This window comes from Phoxinus phoxinus (assembly GCF_949152265.1).
Source record: "Phoxinus phoxinus genome assembly, chromosome: 23".
In the NCBI taxonomy this organism is placed as follows: Eukaryota; Metazoa; Chordata; class Actinopteri; order Cypriniformes; family Leuciscidae; genus Phoxinus; species Phoxinus phoxinus.
Genome location: NC_136898.1, coordinates 9,841,999 through 9,859,351, shown reverse-complemented (window position 1 = coordinate 9,859,351; position 17,353 = coordinate 9,841,999). Strand labels below are relative to the sequence as shown.

At 38.6% G+C, this 17,353-nt stretch overlaps 1 protein-coding gene across 9 annotated transcripts in view; it reads right to left on the bottom strand.

The window, feature by feature from the left end:
* Positions 1–1,738: 1,738 nt before the first annotated feature.
* The window catches only part of cux1a (cut-like homeobox 1a), a 115,213-nt gene continuing 99,598 nt past the window's right edge, over positions 1,739–17,353 (bottom strand). For 4 of the 9 annotated variants that reach the window (XM_079599410.1, XM_079599414.1, XM_079599413.1 and 1 more), the window contains 5 exons: positions 13,666–13,944; positions 13,137–13,157; positions 10,956–11,144; positions 7,201–7,504; positions 1,745–5,838 (listed from right to left, as the gene is read on the bottom strand). In XM_079599410.1, coding sequence (XP_079455536.1) covers positions 5,394–5,838; positions 7,201–7,504; positions 10,956–11,144; positions 13,137–13,157; positions 13,666–13,944 — 1,238 coding nt within the window. In that variant the 3' untranslated portion in view covers positions 1,745–5,393. Of the gene's footprint in view, positions 5,839–7,200; positions 7,505–10,955; positions 11,145–13,136; positions 13,158–13,665; positions 13,945–17,353 lie in introns of all 9 variants that reach the window. The other 5 variants (XM_079599412.1, XM_079599416.1, XM_079599415.1 and 2 more) reach the window with 2 other exon arrangements.

Here is a 17,353-nt window from a genome sequence, read left to right as displayed (position 1 = left end):
TTTTTTTTTTTTAACATATACGGACACTTGCAACAACCCCCTCAAAGTTAATATTTTGGCAAGATATCCATTAAAATATCCACATGATATGATAATGATATATTATCATTTGTGCCATTGTAGCTATAATTGTGCTCTACCTCATCTATTAAACTGTTCACTTATGGCATTATTTTGCACAAGGGCCCTTGGTAAAAAACTTACCAGTTTATTAATATTATTTGTCTGGCTTCACTTCACCTAAGTTACTAATTCAAATTGTCTAATAACTGTCAAATATTGTGTTCAAATAAACGTCTGTGACGTGACAATTAAAGTGTAACTAAATCACTTGGAATAATGATCTGGAAAAGTTCTGGAGTTGTGATTGGCTAATTGTTAAGGATGTCGACTGCAAATACAAACTTGGTTCAATCTCACATTGGGATGAACCTGGATATGGAGATTTGCTGAAATTAAAAGCAATTTAAGTGTGCCTTCTGGTTATTTCAATACATGGAGGAATATGTATTGTGTGGATGTAGATATGAAAAAATAAATTATTCAAAATATTTCAGCAACTTTGTCTTCGGTCATTGATTGTATGGAAGTGTGGTGTTTCTAGCACAGTAAATGTTTATTTTTGAGACTTTTGTGTTGTAGTTTAATTTGGGTGCTTAAAGACACATCCCCGCAATAGATACACATGTGCATATATAACTGTTGTAGTCATAAAACATTTAGACATGTAAATGATGCTTGAACTGGGCTGCTTGAACATGGGTTCAAATTTCTGACATCAGAAATACTCAAATAAATGCAGAGTACAGTGATAATGTGTTTGTACAAAAGATATTTACTTCAGTTAATACACCTATGGTGGTTATGAGGAATAATAATAATAATATAATGAATTTCAAACAGTGATATTGCTTTTTTCATTTTGGATTAGAACAGCGCTGGGAACAGAATACAAGACTACATGATGATACACAAAGGAAAAACCAACCGAACTAAATACATATCAAGAGAACAAAGTGGAAGAGTCTTTATTCAGGTAAAATGGAGGATTCAGCTCCATCTTGTGGTTCAAAACCATGACACATAGAAAAATAAACCATACAACTGTCGTTAGCAGGTGTAAGAGGGAAAGTGTCACCAACAAACTAATGGACAAAAGGACTGTGCTAAACCGAGGTTCTACCTGAGCTTTGAGAGACCTAAGGAGAATCTATAGGATACCAGCTTGTGTTGGGAGCTGCCTGTCATATTTCATTACAAGGCTTCATATTATCCATATTACAGCATACAGAGCAACAACAGAGAGAGAGAGAAAGAGAGATCTGAATGTCGTGATCAAGACATCCCATTTCCATAGATTGTTGGTCGAAATGAATCATGATAACTAGGTTAAATTGTTGCTCTCGCTGAGACAGATGTATAATCGTCGTGCTCGCCTCACATGTAACACAATTACACAACTTTAAAAACAAAGAGAGAGAAAATCTCCATCTGGGATACAATGAAACAAATTGTGGCTGTTCAGAACATACTGTCTCAGGTGAAGAAAGAACATACTGTCTCAGGAAGTGATGTAAGTGTGAGGGAATAAACGAGGTAACAATTATGACACCACTAGCCAACTAAGCTACGGACGAATATCTACATTAATGCTACTCGTGACTACCAATGTAATATCAATAATGATGATCTTTTTTTGTTGCTTTGTTTTTCTTTTTTCTTTTTTTGTCTTTTTTTTAAAAGAAATCATATAAACGTGCTGTCTGTGCAGTCGTATGTTGATGTGTTTAGTCATCTGCAATACTTTCCATAGAAAAATATTAGCAAAAAGCAGAGAAAAAGTGCTGGACATCTTGCATTGAGAGTCGTCTGGAAACTCGTTGTTTCTAAGTGTTCTTCTAAGTGTTTCATGCCATGATATCAACAGTACGGTTACGGTTCAGTCAGTGAGAACGTGGCAGACATATAAAAGCGTCCTTAATATAGACCAGATCTGAATGTGCTCCTAAATGTGTTTTCTCTTCTTCAATTGAAATCACATGTTTATGATCGGAAAAGAGTCTTTACAAGTTGATTTGTCTGTTTTGACAATTTGGTCCACACTACAGTATAGCCTACTCTACAAATCATTTAAGAGTTTCCACATGCCAAATCCATCTGTGAACTTCCTCCAGCGAGGGGGAAACTTAACGTTAAAATACAACAACACAATAATAAAATAAAATAAAACATCTAATGAATGCCTAGAAATGATTAAAACGAGATTTGGGACGAATAAATGTTGAGTTAACCGATTGAAATTGCCATTGTAAAAACGTTGTTTGTTTTTTTCATAACCAAGCCTGAATCCTGGGACAGCTGTTTTCTCTCAGATAAAACAATACACCCTAAAAGTACAGAATAGTATGACCTGAGACTAGATGAGACCTTATTATTGAACTTGCTGGCGAAAATTGCTAAAACGTGGTATCTGACACACTGATATTTCCAATCACTTAAGTTACTTGGAATGAAGACGACGCGATTCTAGCGAACAGTTTTCAGTGAAGGCACTCCAATGTTAGATGTGGAGAGAAAGTTTGATAAACAGTCACGGGCTTCGACGTATTCGTATATTCTGATAAAAACATTGGTTCATGGAGTATCTCTCTGTGCTTTCGTTAGGTCTTAAAGAGACAAATTTGATTTTGAATCATTCATTGGCACATATAAAAAAGGCCAAAGGTAGTTTTAAGCCGACGTTGTTCTCCAAGATTAATCGGCGTAAATTTTTACGCAACCGAACGACATCAAGTGAATTTCATTCCTACTTTACAAAAACAAACAACTAAAAGACCAATTCCTCAAGGTGCAGCTCAAAGCAACAGCTATTTTCAGTGACGTTAACTACCAGTTGTTCACTGGCTCAATGTAGCAACTAAGCTTGATTGCGATAACAAACGTAATCTCAGACCGTTCGCAGGTTAATTAATTACCTGAAAACCTAATTCAAGAGCATCAATCGGTTTGCCTTTGTAGAGTGAATACAGCCAAATGCAATTCATCTTGAATTGTCATTTTTTAAAATTGTTAAAACATCTAAAATGCGTACTAATTAAAATCATTAAATGCAATACATATAATTCTGCTTCCTTTGTCAACGTAGTAACTGTTCATCCAGCTCACTAACAGAGTAAAATATATGAACAAAAAAAAACGAAAAAATGATAATCTTCAGAATTAATCAATAGACATGTATCAAAAGTACATCATTTAAATGTAATCCAATACTGCCGGCAGTCTATTAGTCTAAAAATATGTAACCTGACCTTTTATAGTCCCTTCCATTACAAAAAAAGAACACGTATAACAATATAAGACATCAATATGTAAAAGACAGCATCTATAAATAAGCAAACCACACCAACAAACAAAAAAAATATCTACCATTAGTTTATGCGTGTAAATAAAAAGAACTTAAATGTACTATGTAATATGCTGCAGGACTGCTAAATAGCTTAGGGACGTGAGGAGGTGTTTGCTTCCACAGCCTGTGGCGAGTAGTAGTAGTAATATACAAATATAGATCGCTCTTGTCAACAATCACACACACTCACACACACAAACACCCTCACACTCAAGGTTTCGCACACAGACGAGCGCGTGGCACCACCGTTCTGTGCTTTCGTTCACAAAATCAACTGCATACAATGACACAAGGGCCGGAGGTGAAAAGTGAGCAGGTTTTGAAAGGTGTTTCAGGAGAAAAAGAACATTTCTACAGAGGTGCAAAGTCCTCGCCGCGTCCTCTGACGCGCATGTGTAGCGATTCACCTCAGGTTCCTAACGTTAAAAGAGCTTTTCATTCACAATCTACATATTTTCCTCTTTTTTTATGTTAAACAAGAAATGTGGATGAAGATGTGTCCGAGTCCTCCGTCATATACAGTATGAAAAAGTCCATTTTGCAAGGTGTTTTTCCAGTTGTCTTGGAGGACAGATGCGTGCCGTGAACATACTCTGAAAAGCTCGTGTGAACAGCGAATGGAGAAGCTGGTGAAAAACCTGAAGTTTCGAGTTTGCACGAGAGCCCGCATACTCAGCGTCCGGTACCCTGGTGCGGAGGACCAGCCCATACAGTGCAGTGGCCCACGGCCACACCATAGAATTAGAATTTATAACACCATAGATATTGGATTAGAATTGTAATTCTATGGGCCCAAACCGCCCAACTTGGTTAGAGGTCTCTGATGTATGGTTCTTTTATAAGAGGATAAAAATCAGGCTTGTTCATTCTCTTTAAAAAATATCTTGTCAGGAATATTTACTCAAAGTACTGTACAAATCCTTTTTTTTCTTCACTATCGGTCTTTGTTTTGGCCTAAAAGGACGTTTATTATTAAACAAGACCTCTGCGAGCTTCAAAACGCAAGTCGCGGAGGCGATTAAAGCTATGGAAAAAAAATAAACGAGCGCTACCCTTACAAGAGACCTAAATAACGATAAAAATTGACACTTAGCTATCAAGTTACGAAATTTCTCCCATCTCCCATTTGCGTCGACCTTACAACAACAGTATGAATTTTTGCATGATACGTGGATTCTTATTTACGACGATTATTTTTCGTTCGCATGATTTATCTTCTCTTTTAGGCCGTTGGCGTGTAAAATCAAAAGGAGTGCTGTTTAGAGTCAACTGACTGTGCAATCTCTCGGTGGCAACTTAATTGCTATAAAAAGGATTTTCTTCTCGCATCGGAGAAGCTTCCGAACTGTGAAAATAATGCGGGTTCCATTACGCTGGAATCCATTGCGTACTAGAGTTGCATAGCCATTGGATGGCCTCCTCTGGGGTAGGGAGGGAGAGGCAGGTGGGACGGTGCACCCGTGTTCCTTCAGCCAACACTTGCTTTTAAATGCTTGACTTTTGGTTTGAAACCGGTTCGAACTAGTCTCTGCTGACGGCTGAAGCATACATGATACAAAAGAGGAAACTCCCAAGAGTCTTGAGAACTGATAAATTATTGTAACAGTTATTCAGCTTGTTGGTGAGAACGTCTCTATTAGAAATAGAGACACTGTGATATCATAGTGTGTACTTTTTTTTTTTTTTGTGACTGTCGCCAGTCTTGAGAATATTTCGTGGGGAACGCTCCCTCTCCTGTGCTTTTAAGTTTTGTGTCTTCACCATAACCCAATGGTGTTGCAGCCCTGTGGCCAGCAGGGCTGTTAAGTGCTTCACAAAATAAACAGACTAAAAACTCGTTTCCTTTTCTTGTTCTTGTCTCTGATAGCCCACTTCTAAACAGCGATTTGAAAACCCTTGGGTTAACCGGTGGTGTGTGTGCACCAGGCTTGGCCAGGTTAGCTCAGTGAGGGACAAAGTGAGAATAAAACGACAACACGGCGGTGGCTCAGAACTCCCATTCGTGAGGCTCGTCGCGGTTCGCCGCTTTCTCCAGCCTATGGATGATGTTGTTGAGGTTGGCTGCTTTCTTCTTGCGCAGACTGCTGTCCTTTGGGTTTCGGCAGGGGGTTGCGGCGGCAGTGGGAACGGATACGGACTCGGGAATGCCGAACAGGCTGTCTATGATACCTCCCCGTGGTCTGCTGGTGCCCGAAGCGCTGGGGAACTCGCCCTCGCCCTCTTCGTCTCTGTGGCTGAGGCCGGGGCTCTCCAGGAGGCGCTTGCGCTCCTCTGAGCCACTCGGTCGGCCCTCCGCTGTGCTGTCGGACTCAGTGCCGTCGCAGCTGTTGTCTCCCTCGCCCCCAGACTTCCCGGCCCGCGCCGAGGGGGACCCGCCTTCGCCAGCCGCTGCCTGGATCTCTTCTATAAAGAGCTCTCGCCGGATACGAGACCTGCGGAAACAAGAACAAGACTCATGAGAACAGGAATACAGGCAAGTGGTAAATATAAAGTTTTAATAATCGTTCTAATTCTATGAGAATAGGGAAGCCCACACTACAAGTTTAACGATAACAACACAAAAGAACGATATAATTGGAATCACTTTCAGAATTATTTTTTACAGCTGATCAACGATAAAAATATTGACATCCAATCAGTACCCACCCAAACTCTAGCATTAAAAGCAGAATATTATTGTCCATTTGTGTGGATGCTTATATTAGGGCTGTGCGATTAATCTTATATGATACCAATTTTGGCTTCCAACGAATATGAAAACAAGATAATCGTGAAACGATTATTGTGCAGCTGCCGTATTCCATTCTGCGCATCTTTCGTTCCTCCCTAAAAGCCCAAACTTGACATCCAAATCAACCAAATAAGTGAGTGTTGTAAAATGCAGTCTATTGCTGCTAAACTGCAGGACGTGCTTGATATTAAACATTAAAAGTGTATTAAGCTGCGAAAGAGATACTGTTTCCTAGGCGGCCTCCTGTGCGCGCGCTCCGAGACGGGGCAGAACGAGCATGATCAAAGTATACTGTGGGCTTTAGATACGCGCCTAAACGGTCAAATAGCCTACACACAAATATGTCGAAATGCCGTTTTGGTAAGTATCCTCGTAAACACAGTCGGTTATGTCTTAAGTGAATGTAAACACTGAGAAAGAGCACGTGTGTAACAGTAAATTGGATCTATGCATTAGCTCTTAAAGTGACAGCAGCCTAATAAATCTGATGCAGTCATTGTTAATCAAACAACAAAAGACAAAATCACTCACTGCTCTTGAATGAATAAACTATAGTTTTAATAAGAATTAGTCTATATTTAATATATAGTGTTATTTTACATTTGATTACTTTATTAAATTTCTGTTGTAGGCTATTACTTATCTGAATACCAATGGTAGTACATCTTCCTGAAAAACGTAAAATACGGTTTATTTGATTTGTAATTTTGTTCTGTGTTTTTTTTTGTCGGTTAGTTTGTATCTTAGTTTCTTTGTTATTATTGTATTGCTGACTGTTTACTTGTCTTCTGTAACTCTTTTGAGGACTTTTACTTACATTAATTAACCAAGTATTAGTTTTTCCTGAAGTTTTGATAATTGTGTAATTTCACTAACATTTAAAATGACTCTAAAATTAAAAAATAATGAAATAAGACTTTGATCACATCACCCAGCTATAATCGTTTTAAATAATCGTGATTTCAATATTAAGCAAAACAATCATGATTATGATTTTTGCCATAATCGAGCAGCCCTAGTTATTTCAGTAATAATTTTTGGTGTGAACCGGCCTCCCGGATACCTGTAGTTGTGGAACCAGTTGATGACTGTGCTGGTTTTGAGGTTGAGCTGGCTCGCTAACTCCTCGATGGTTTTAGGGGAGGGGTAAGGCTTCTGCTGGTAGGCTCTCTTCAGAGCTTCCTTCTCTTCTGGAGCCAGCACCACACGGGGTTTCTTCAGATGGGGCTGCTGGGGTTGCTGCTGCTGCTGCTGCTGCTGCTGGGAGAGGTGTTGTGGGCTGGCGCACTGAATGAGGTCACTTCCTGACAGACCACTGTCCAGCGAATGACTCTCACCAATGGAGCTGTGGCGCCTCTTCATGTAGGCTGGAAAACACACATGGAAAACAGCTGTAAATTCAATAAGAGAATACACATAAACAAATGCATATCACTTGATTTCCTTGAACAGGAAATATTTAAGATTTCCTCATATTGATTTGACAATACTTTTAAAACTGGCGGGGGGGTGGGGGGACGGACAGACACTGTGTCCCACTCAGTGTCTATGGTGGTAAAAGTGTGTTAGATGCTGTAGTTTAAATTATAGTTAACACAATGCTTGAATGCTGTATTTCTCTCTAGTCAGTAGGGGGCAGTCTCTGATTACAAATATTATTATTGCATCAAGGTCTTTGTGAATTTGGCTCAGACATTTGATTCCACCATTATCCCACCAGCATTGCAAAAATAAATACATAAAAACTTCCCCAACAAAAAGTAGATTAATCGGGGCTTAACGAGAGTACCTGATGATTTGAGTTGAACTATGCTTTTAAGTTTTGCATTTGTTGTACATGTATTTTTATTTGTTGTACATGTTGTTGTTTTTATGTTTTATTATTTGTAGCAATTTATGTTAATTAAAATAAAAATTAAAAATAGTGGTCTAAATGCCCAATTTAGATTATTTTTTTGTGAGGGTCAGTTAAAGTAGGTTGAAAATGATAAATCAGTAATGTTTTGCACCATGTCTATTCAACGTAATTGTTTATGGATGTCGCAAAGTAAAATTGTAAGTGTAAAATCTCCAGCTACTGTATATTTGATTTTTTTTTTTTAAAGTTTATACGTTATATTAATTTGATCAAAAGTGACAGTTAAGACATTTATAACGACACATTTCATTTCCTATTTTACTAAAGACGAGTGATGATGCTTCTAAGGCAAATACCAACCAAGTATTTAAAGGTTGAGTAGCGAGCTCATTGGCTACTGATAGAGCAGGAACCAATCAGCTGTGCCCTATAGATAATGATGTGATTGCAAGCAGGTTGAATTAATGACCTATCAGCCTGCGCCACCTAGAGTTTCATGACAGAACTTATTGTATATATGTTAAATTGTAATAGTATTTGACAATATTGCAGATTAAAAGTGTTATTGCCAGTAAAACTGTTGTCCGAGCAACTACAAATCTGAAATACTGGCCCAACTAGGCCAGGAGAAAGCTGTTCATGATAGGCTAAGCAAATGTTCTCAAAACACCAAATCACTCCCTCTCCTTCAAACAATTTACAGCTTTATAAGAACAATTTACAGTAACAATAACACTGTTTAACCAGTATGTCTTTAATTTTTTTTAAATGAACAGACATCAAGCACATTAACATCCCTGTTCTGATTTTAAAAAGTACAGTACAGCTAACTACACAGCTGTGTGTGAAATTTGTCATTTCCGCTGCGTTTCAGTGTCTGTTGAAGAGGAGCCTTTGGCAACAGCAATGGTAAAAGATTCCGCAGGAAGCTAAAACTCTCAGCACAAGGGCCAAGCAAGGCTAATTTGCTTTGTGCCTCTAGCCAGCGTCGAGGTCAAACTCATACTCTTTTCTGTAAAGCTAGAGCAAAAGACAGCGAGGTGGAGAGAGAGACAAAAACAGATAGAAAGAACACGACAGCAAAGCTGTTGCTTTCTGTCCCTGGCAAGCGCACAGCGGGCTTTAGGGGTAAATGGTGGAGCCAGTTTCACTCTAATGAGGAGGTCCCCCCGAGTTTCGCCCGCTCCGCGCACACGAACCGCAAAGCCTGACTCATAACAAAACCATCATCGTCATCGTCACCCAGGGAGCACCAGTAATGTCACTTTTAGCCCGAGAGGAGTGTTAAACAGGCCTAATGACTCCAGGAATGTTCACTTGGCCTGCTGCAAGCTCGCAGGCGTGCGGGCCCGGCGCTGGGTGCAGTGGACTTTAAGTAAGCCAGCCCCACAGAGCCGTCAGCCTGTCACAGCCGATCACGGAACTGACATCTCCCACCCTCATCAATCCAGACAGCGGAGCGACGAGCGGCCTCACAGAGCATGTGCGGCCTATTCGGCAGCCAGAGGACACATCTGGGCTATTAAAGAGGGAAAAAAAGAGCAATCAAACAGCCCATCAGGCCTCCCTCTGCCTGACCGGCTCATCTCCGGCATCTCGCACATCTCTTCACATTAAAGTGAGGCGCGCTGACGAGAGGCAGCTTAAAGATTGTTTTCTGCAACTCCTGCGCCTGCCGGAATCAATACCGGATAAACACAAACTCACGCTTGCCGATAATTAGCAGGTGCTGAATGTAAATATGGACACATGACCGAGGGGCTGGCGTTCTATAACGGTTCTGCAGAAAAATACACAGATGCTGGGCTTTTTTTTCCTGTTATTGGAAAGATGTGAGAACAAGTCTTCATTTAGTAGTATTACTCGTAGCTTCAAACATGTAACATTTGTTATATTGTTACAAATGTAACAAACTCCTTTACACTAACATTCAAATCAAAAGCAAGAATTCATTAAATCAATCAAAAGTAATAAAAAACATGTATAGTGTTACAAAATGTAGAATAAATGCTGTTCTTTTTAACTTTCTATTAATTAAAGAATACTATTAATAATAATAATATGAAATGTCTCTTGAGCACCAAATAAGCATGTTAGAATGATTTCTGAAGGATCATGTGACACTGAAGACTGGAGTAATCATGCTGAAAATTCAGCGTTGCCATCACAGGAATAAATTAAAATTTTAAATATTTAAAATTAGAAAACAGTTATTTTAGATTGTAGTAATATTTCATAATATTACTGTTCTTACTGTATTTTTTATCAAATAAATGCAGCCTTGATGAGCATAAGAGACTTATTTATAAAAAATCAAATAAATCGTACTTTTTGAACGGTAGCGTAATTCAGCGTCTTTAAAATCTACTATAAACTGCTGTAACGGCCAGAAGTAACTTGAAAATAATACATCAATAATTTTAAATATATCATTTTTAATTTAAAAAAATCATATTATTTGAGATTTTAAAGTGGCTGAAGTAATTTAGCAGAATAACAAAAAGCCAGATAGTTTTGTTTTTGCATCAATGTAGCCAGAGTGAGCTGTTCTTTTAAAAATGAAATGTGTTAAGGACTTTATCCTGCACCCTGAAGACAGTTGTTCTGTCCCTGAGCCACCTTCTCTTCATATGGAACAGGCCTAGATTGGGCACCAGCACTTTGTTAGTGAAAAAACAACAACCACAAGCCGAACTCAACCCAAGTGGATCAAGCAATCTTCTGCACCACAGCTCCAACGTCAAGCGATAAAACAAGAAAAGATTAATAAAATCCCACACCAGACGGAAGTCTTTCAAACGCCCTGAAAAGACCTGCCAACTACACCGACACTGAACAAACTGTGAATCACTTTAATAAACAGTGAAATAAAAACATTCTGAAACAACACAGACAATTGCAAACAGGTCTTTGTTGGTGTGCGGCCAGACTGCGGCAGATGCCTTTATAGGAGAGGTTACCTTTCTTTTCCATCCGTTTCATGTCCATGAGTTTCTCCACGTTGCGCGGGTCGCTCAGCCATAGCTGCATGCGTACAAACGGCTCTCGCCCCTTCAGGCTGAGCTTATGCCAGGGCTTGGGCCGGGCCAGCAGATCAGACACAGAGCCCTGCGTCAAACCCAGAATGCTCTCTCCAAACAGACGCTGGCCTGTAAACACAGACAATCGTATCCGTCAAGAAACCTTCATGTCAACACGTTCCACTCATGCTGGACAACCCTGAAAGTGTCCAAATAACATTATACAATTTATTGTTTAATCATTAACAAGCCTATTTTTGTGTAATGTTTTACTTAATGTATTTTGATCCCCACGAGAAAAATGCCACTTGGTTTGACATTTTTGTTTTATAATGGAAGACATTCATACAGTTTAACTTTCTTAAGTGTCTAAATGTGTTTTGAGGCCACTGTAATATTTATTCTGGGCCAATATTACTATTAAAAAACCATAAAATGTATTTAAGAACATGCTTTTATTGTACTATGGCATCAAAGTTTGATCAAACAAACCCTGCTGATTTCGCTTTTAACCTCCACCTTTAAGACAAGGCACTTTCAAACTGTTCTCAAGGTGCTTTCAAACTGTTTTCAACCGCCGCTTAAGCTTTCAACGTTTTTTTTTTAACTTAAATAAAAGGCACCTGAATCCTCTCGACAATAACTGCGATCCTTCTATGTTCAAAAAGGAAACGTTCCCCAGAGTAAAACAAAAGCCTGAGATCCCAGAAGATTACTTCTCTCTCTCCCCGCAGACTCGTATCAACACAGCTGTCTTTACATTTTGCACTTTATACAGGTCAATACCACTACAGAGCACAACAAATCTTTGTTGCTCCCGAGACAAACATCGCGTCGGGAAATGAGAATCTGCGAGATGAAAGAGACTGTCACAGTATCACGCTGAGGTATCGTCTGTGCGATATATCCGTACTTGCCTTTGTTATATTGTGTGTGTGATCACATGACTATAAAAGAAGAAAGTGTAAGCACAAAAGTTCACAAAAGACAAAGTACTGGTGTTTTTGGTCAATTCTCTTTTGAACATAAGGACAACGGTTGATGCGAGTTGAAACAAACGGTGAAGGAGAAAGTAGCCGTGTCCATTGTGGCATTCTCGTTCGACCTCTCATTAATTATGGCAGGGACAGTCGGAGTGGACGGCCATTAAGTGCTAAAGCAGGGCCAACCTGTCCTCCACCTGTCCTCTCATGTGGAGAGCCATTATTACATGTATCGCCTCTCTAGGACAAAAACATGATGTACTGTATCTATTAAATACATGCTTAATGCTTTTGACAAATCTAAATCATGGACGACAAATAAAAAAAACACGATTTATGTCGATTCATGTGTGGCAATTTTTCTACCTTATTTGTAAACGAAAACCACCAATTATAGCTTAACTGTGCGCTACGATACGTAACATACTATTTATTAGAGTGCGTTGGTTCCGGAAGTATTAGTTAAATAAAAATGTATAAATACATTTTTAAAAAAGTATAATATATTAAATATTAAATATAAATAAAACATAAGCGTAATAAATATAAATGCAAGTAGCCTATTATAATAAAATATAACAGACTAAATAAAAAGTATAAGAAATAAAAATAATCAGTATTCTTGAAAAAATAAGTTGAAATAATGCAAATTAACTACTATTTAAATTTTTTTTGCATTTGATTTAGTCTAGTTAGTTTTGTTTCAAATACAGTGTGTTTTTTGGTGATCGATATCTAAAAAACGTCAAACTTTTCCACTTGGACAAGCAGTTTGCGGACCACTTTCCGTTGCGCATGAAATCTCCCATATTCCAGCAATGAGAAGGCGGAACACGATGATGATACTGAGAATACGATGAATACTGACAGCATTCGCAAGAAACCTCAACAAAGGTTGTGTTTCATCTGGAGGTTAAATCACTTGAAATGGTCTATGCAAATTGTGTTGAAGTATTTTAACTTTTAACATGACCTCGTGATGTGGTCATTTGAGTGTCAAAAACAGGGTCATGCTGTCCAAGATTGTAAATGAAGCCAGTAAGATATTTGGCAAGACACAGAAACATCTGAATGATCTATACACATAAAATGTAAAATCAAGCAAAAGGCTTTAGTGATAGTAGGGGATGTGTCTCACCCTCTTCATGGTGAGTTTCACCTGTTGCCATCAGGGAGACCACATGCAATGAAGAAAGTTTTTCAGTTACCTTTTGTGTCCAATGCTGTTCAAATTTTAAATGCAATGATTGTTGTTGATTTGTTTTAGTATTGACTTGTATGTTTTTATGTATACGTATATATTGTTTGTGATGTTAATTTAATGTTTGTTAATGTTAATTTATATAAACATTTTAAAAGAATATTTTTTGCATTAAAGTTATTAAAAAGTTATAGTATATATATATATTTTTTATATTTGATCATTTATATATTTAAAAAATGATATAATAAAATTTACAAAAAACAGCCGCAAAAAATATAGGAAAAAAATACTAGGAATAACTCTAGAATTCTAGTCAACCACGATTCCTATAGTGTAGGATTACTTTTTCAGAACGTAGAATGTCTGTAGTTTAACTACTATAAATTATGAATAGATTAGAGCTAGTCCAAATTTTGTTCACTGAGGTACACTGGCCCCCATTGGGTTAATTGAACACACTCACCAAGGTTGTTATCTGTGAGAACTTCTTTTACTTTCTTAGTGATGGCGTAGGTGTCCAGCTCGGGTGACATTGCCACCATCTCTTGTATGCTAAGACCCCCGTGTCCCGGCAGAGGTAACGGTAGAGGCGTGCCAGGCTGGGACTCGGAAGTTTCGCTGGGCTCCTGGATGGACGCTCGGCACATCTGCTCCTCCTGCTGGCTTTTTACCGACTCCTCAGCTGAACTCAGAGGGGATTCTGGGGCAGGACTGCAGCTGGCTGAGGTCTTCGGAGTAATCTCTATGGAAACGAGAGGAACCGAATTAAGACGTTGCGCCAAAGCAGCACGTGACCTCGTCCGTTGGCTGGGCATTATTTATCGACAGAAGGCCTGAATGAAGATCTGTCTAAATATGGAGTGAGTAGCCAATGAAACCGTAACCCCAACCAAGGTCCTCCTGCTCAGCAACAGGAAGTGATGGACAGTGACAGATGCATCATGTCATGCCAAGTCACAGCTTCTCTTGAAGCATAATGAGACAAATAAATTAAGGAGGAAGGGAGTTAAACGTGTTTGGTGTTCTGAGAACTAATCTGTTCATCTCGAGTTAGCTCTTCCAACAATCAAACTTTCATGAAACAGAAAAAATATATTTTATTGAAGAATCTCCAAGCTGCAAGGCCGAAAATACACCATAGTTCAAAAGATTTTTTTAAACAAATTAGTAATTTATATTTAGCAAGGACACATAAAATTGATCAAAAGTGACAGTGTAGTTTCTATTGCAAATAAATGCTCTTCTTTTTAACATTATATTCATCAAAGGATTCCACAAAAATATTAAGCAGCACAACTTTTGATGATAATTTATATCAATAAAGATGTGTTTCTTGAGCACCAAATCAGCTGTCAAAATAGAAGTCTTTAAAAAATCTTACCAACAATTGTTTTTCTCTTTTTTGTACCAAACTTATGCATCTTTATTTTTTAAAATATGTATATTTTTGAATAAAAATGGTTACATTTTAATAACTAATATTAACAATTATTTGAATGAATAATAATGAATATATTGATATATAACAAATTGTGATATCGGACCGATATTTAAAGTGCATTGAACATCTAGAAATATGAGCATAAATTCTGATTTCATCAAAAAACATACGCTTTCCTTTATTTTGTGTTTAACATAAAATTTTAAAAGAAATACATGCGTGTAAAACGACATAAGAGCGAGTAAATAATGAGCGCATTTTCATTTTGGGTGAATTGTTCCTTTAATACGTAGACATCAAGCACCTAACACGCTCTCTAATACTCTTCCCTTTCATTTCCCATCTTCCTCTAGCCCTTTCAGCTCGACTCTCTGATTGGTTTGCTGTGGCAGTGCAGTGCAGTGCTGGTGGTGAAGAGAGCATCGGGAGGGAGCGTCAGTTTGGATTAGCTGCCTGCCGAGCTGGGGGACACGGCAAGCAGAGAGCAGGGCGCTCAAGGCGGGGAGCAGGCAGTCATATCAGATCTGCAGCAAGACCACGCACAGCCTGGTGACAGTTTGACTGGCGGCATGGTCTGTGTGTGTGTGTGTGTGGGAGGGGAACGAGGGAGGTAGGAGGTGTTTTAGGGACACGAGCAGGAATGACAGGATGTTCCTGTGACATGCTGCAAGTAACCAGTGCGTATGCGTGTGATAAAGAGGACGGGAGGGGCGACCGCATCTGGACACACAGCTGGTTAATGCAGCTACACATGTGGCTGAGCGCGCACACACACGCTGAGCTGGAATAAGCGGCGCAAACGTGAAAGCCTACATCTGTCCGGCCCTAATTTTGATGCATGATGAGATTGAGTCTCATCGGCGAACAACAGGTTTAAACCCGAACGGGCCCGAAAACATCCGATCGACACGCTCTCACCTCAAACCACAGCGCGGTCTAATCTTATATGGGTTCTGATTGGACGATCGCAAGGACGGATCGACATTCAGAGGAGCGGATCTGGAGAGACTGATGAGGGGTCATGTAGTGCTCTTCAACTCACACAACACACACACACACACACACACACACACACACACACACACACCTATGCATACACATACACACACACACACCCTGGAGGAGAGCTTGTTTTAGCCCGGTTGAGTGTGTCGTCCTAATGAGGGTCAGTAAGGACAGGCAATATACAGGACACTTGCTAGAGGACAACAGAAAGCGAACAGGAAGAACCGTGGAGCGTGGTGTTGCGACCACATCTACATAGTCGTTTAGTCTTTTTTTTTTAACCTTTAGTGTGTAGTTTGCTTTTATTTTTGTTAATTTTCCCACATGGCTTATCTGAAAAGGATAGTTCAGCCAAAAAATGAAAATGATTATTTCCTCACCAGTGTCATTACAAACCTGTATGACTTTCTATCTTTGGCAAAGTCAGCACAAAACAAAAGAAACATTTTTGAAGAACGTAGTGGTTTTCTGTGCAGTTAGAGTGTATGAAAGAAAGTCATGCTGGTTTGGAACGACATAAGGGTGAGTCAATTATGACAAAGTTTCATTTATGGGTGAAGTAGTCCTCTATTTTTAAGCAATAACAGACTCATCTTTTTCTATAAACCAGCATATACTGTATCAATCACTTGACCTAAATCAATCCGAGTCATCAAAAACGTCCCGTTTTAAATCCACATTCAGGCTCTTTCCTGTGTCCTGCCACCATTTGCAGTTTTTTTCTTCCGCTGAGGTGCATTAGCTCAGTGCTAAGTGCTCCGTGCTGAAAGCTGTGAGGCACAGAACAGGGCAGCTGGAAGAAAGAAACCCATTACAGACCCTCTAAAGCTCGGGCCATTATGGTGCCTGCTGTTCAGATTATCTGGCAAATCGGTCAAGCCTGGCCAGTTCATTTAAACACACTTTTGCCCCAACTATCCACACTGGCACGTCACCGGATGAATGTATGTGTAAACATATATTCTTATGCCAAGGTTACTAGGGTTAATAAAAAAGGTTTGAAAAAAAATTACTGTTTAAAAAGAAATGCTTTTATATTGATGTATTCTTTCACAGAGGATGGGAGTGTTTGATAAATATAAAACAACCAATCGTGGTTCACTTCCTGTAGGTGATGTTTCCAGGCAGGTAAATGTGACAACCAAATCATCACAATAAATAATATTGTTAAATGGGTTGAAAACTAAAACTATACTGAAACTAAAAAACAAAACAAAATAATACCAAAACATTAAAGTGTATACAAAATATATAATCATAAATTTGCCTGAGTAAGAAATTGATATTTTAAGACTTTAAATTGATCAAAAGTGACAGTAGAGGCATTTATAATGTTAATGTTTAATAAATCAGTTAATACATTTAATAAATCAGCTTTTCTATCACAATAATAAATTACATTTTAAAATATATTAAAAGAAAAAGTTATTTTAAATTGTAATATTTCATATTACTGATTTTACCGTATTTTTGATCAAATAAATGCAGCCTTGGTGAGCCTACAAGATTTCTTATATTTCCAATGTAACGTAATGTAATGAAATGTAAAGATTTAAAAAAATAAGGGAATATTTCAAAATGACAATAACCTTGTGTTTTTGTCTTAGTGTGTGGTTAACAAAGGTCCCTTCAAATTCTCCCCAGGTTGGATTAAACAAGAAGACGGTCTGACATTTACAATTCTGTTTAAGGTAACAGCCTCAGT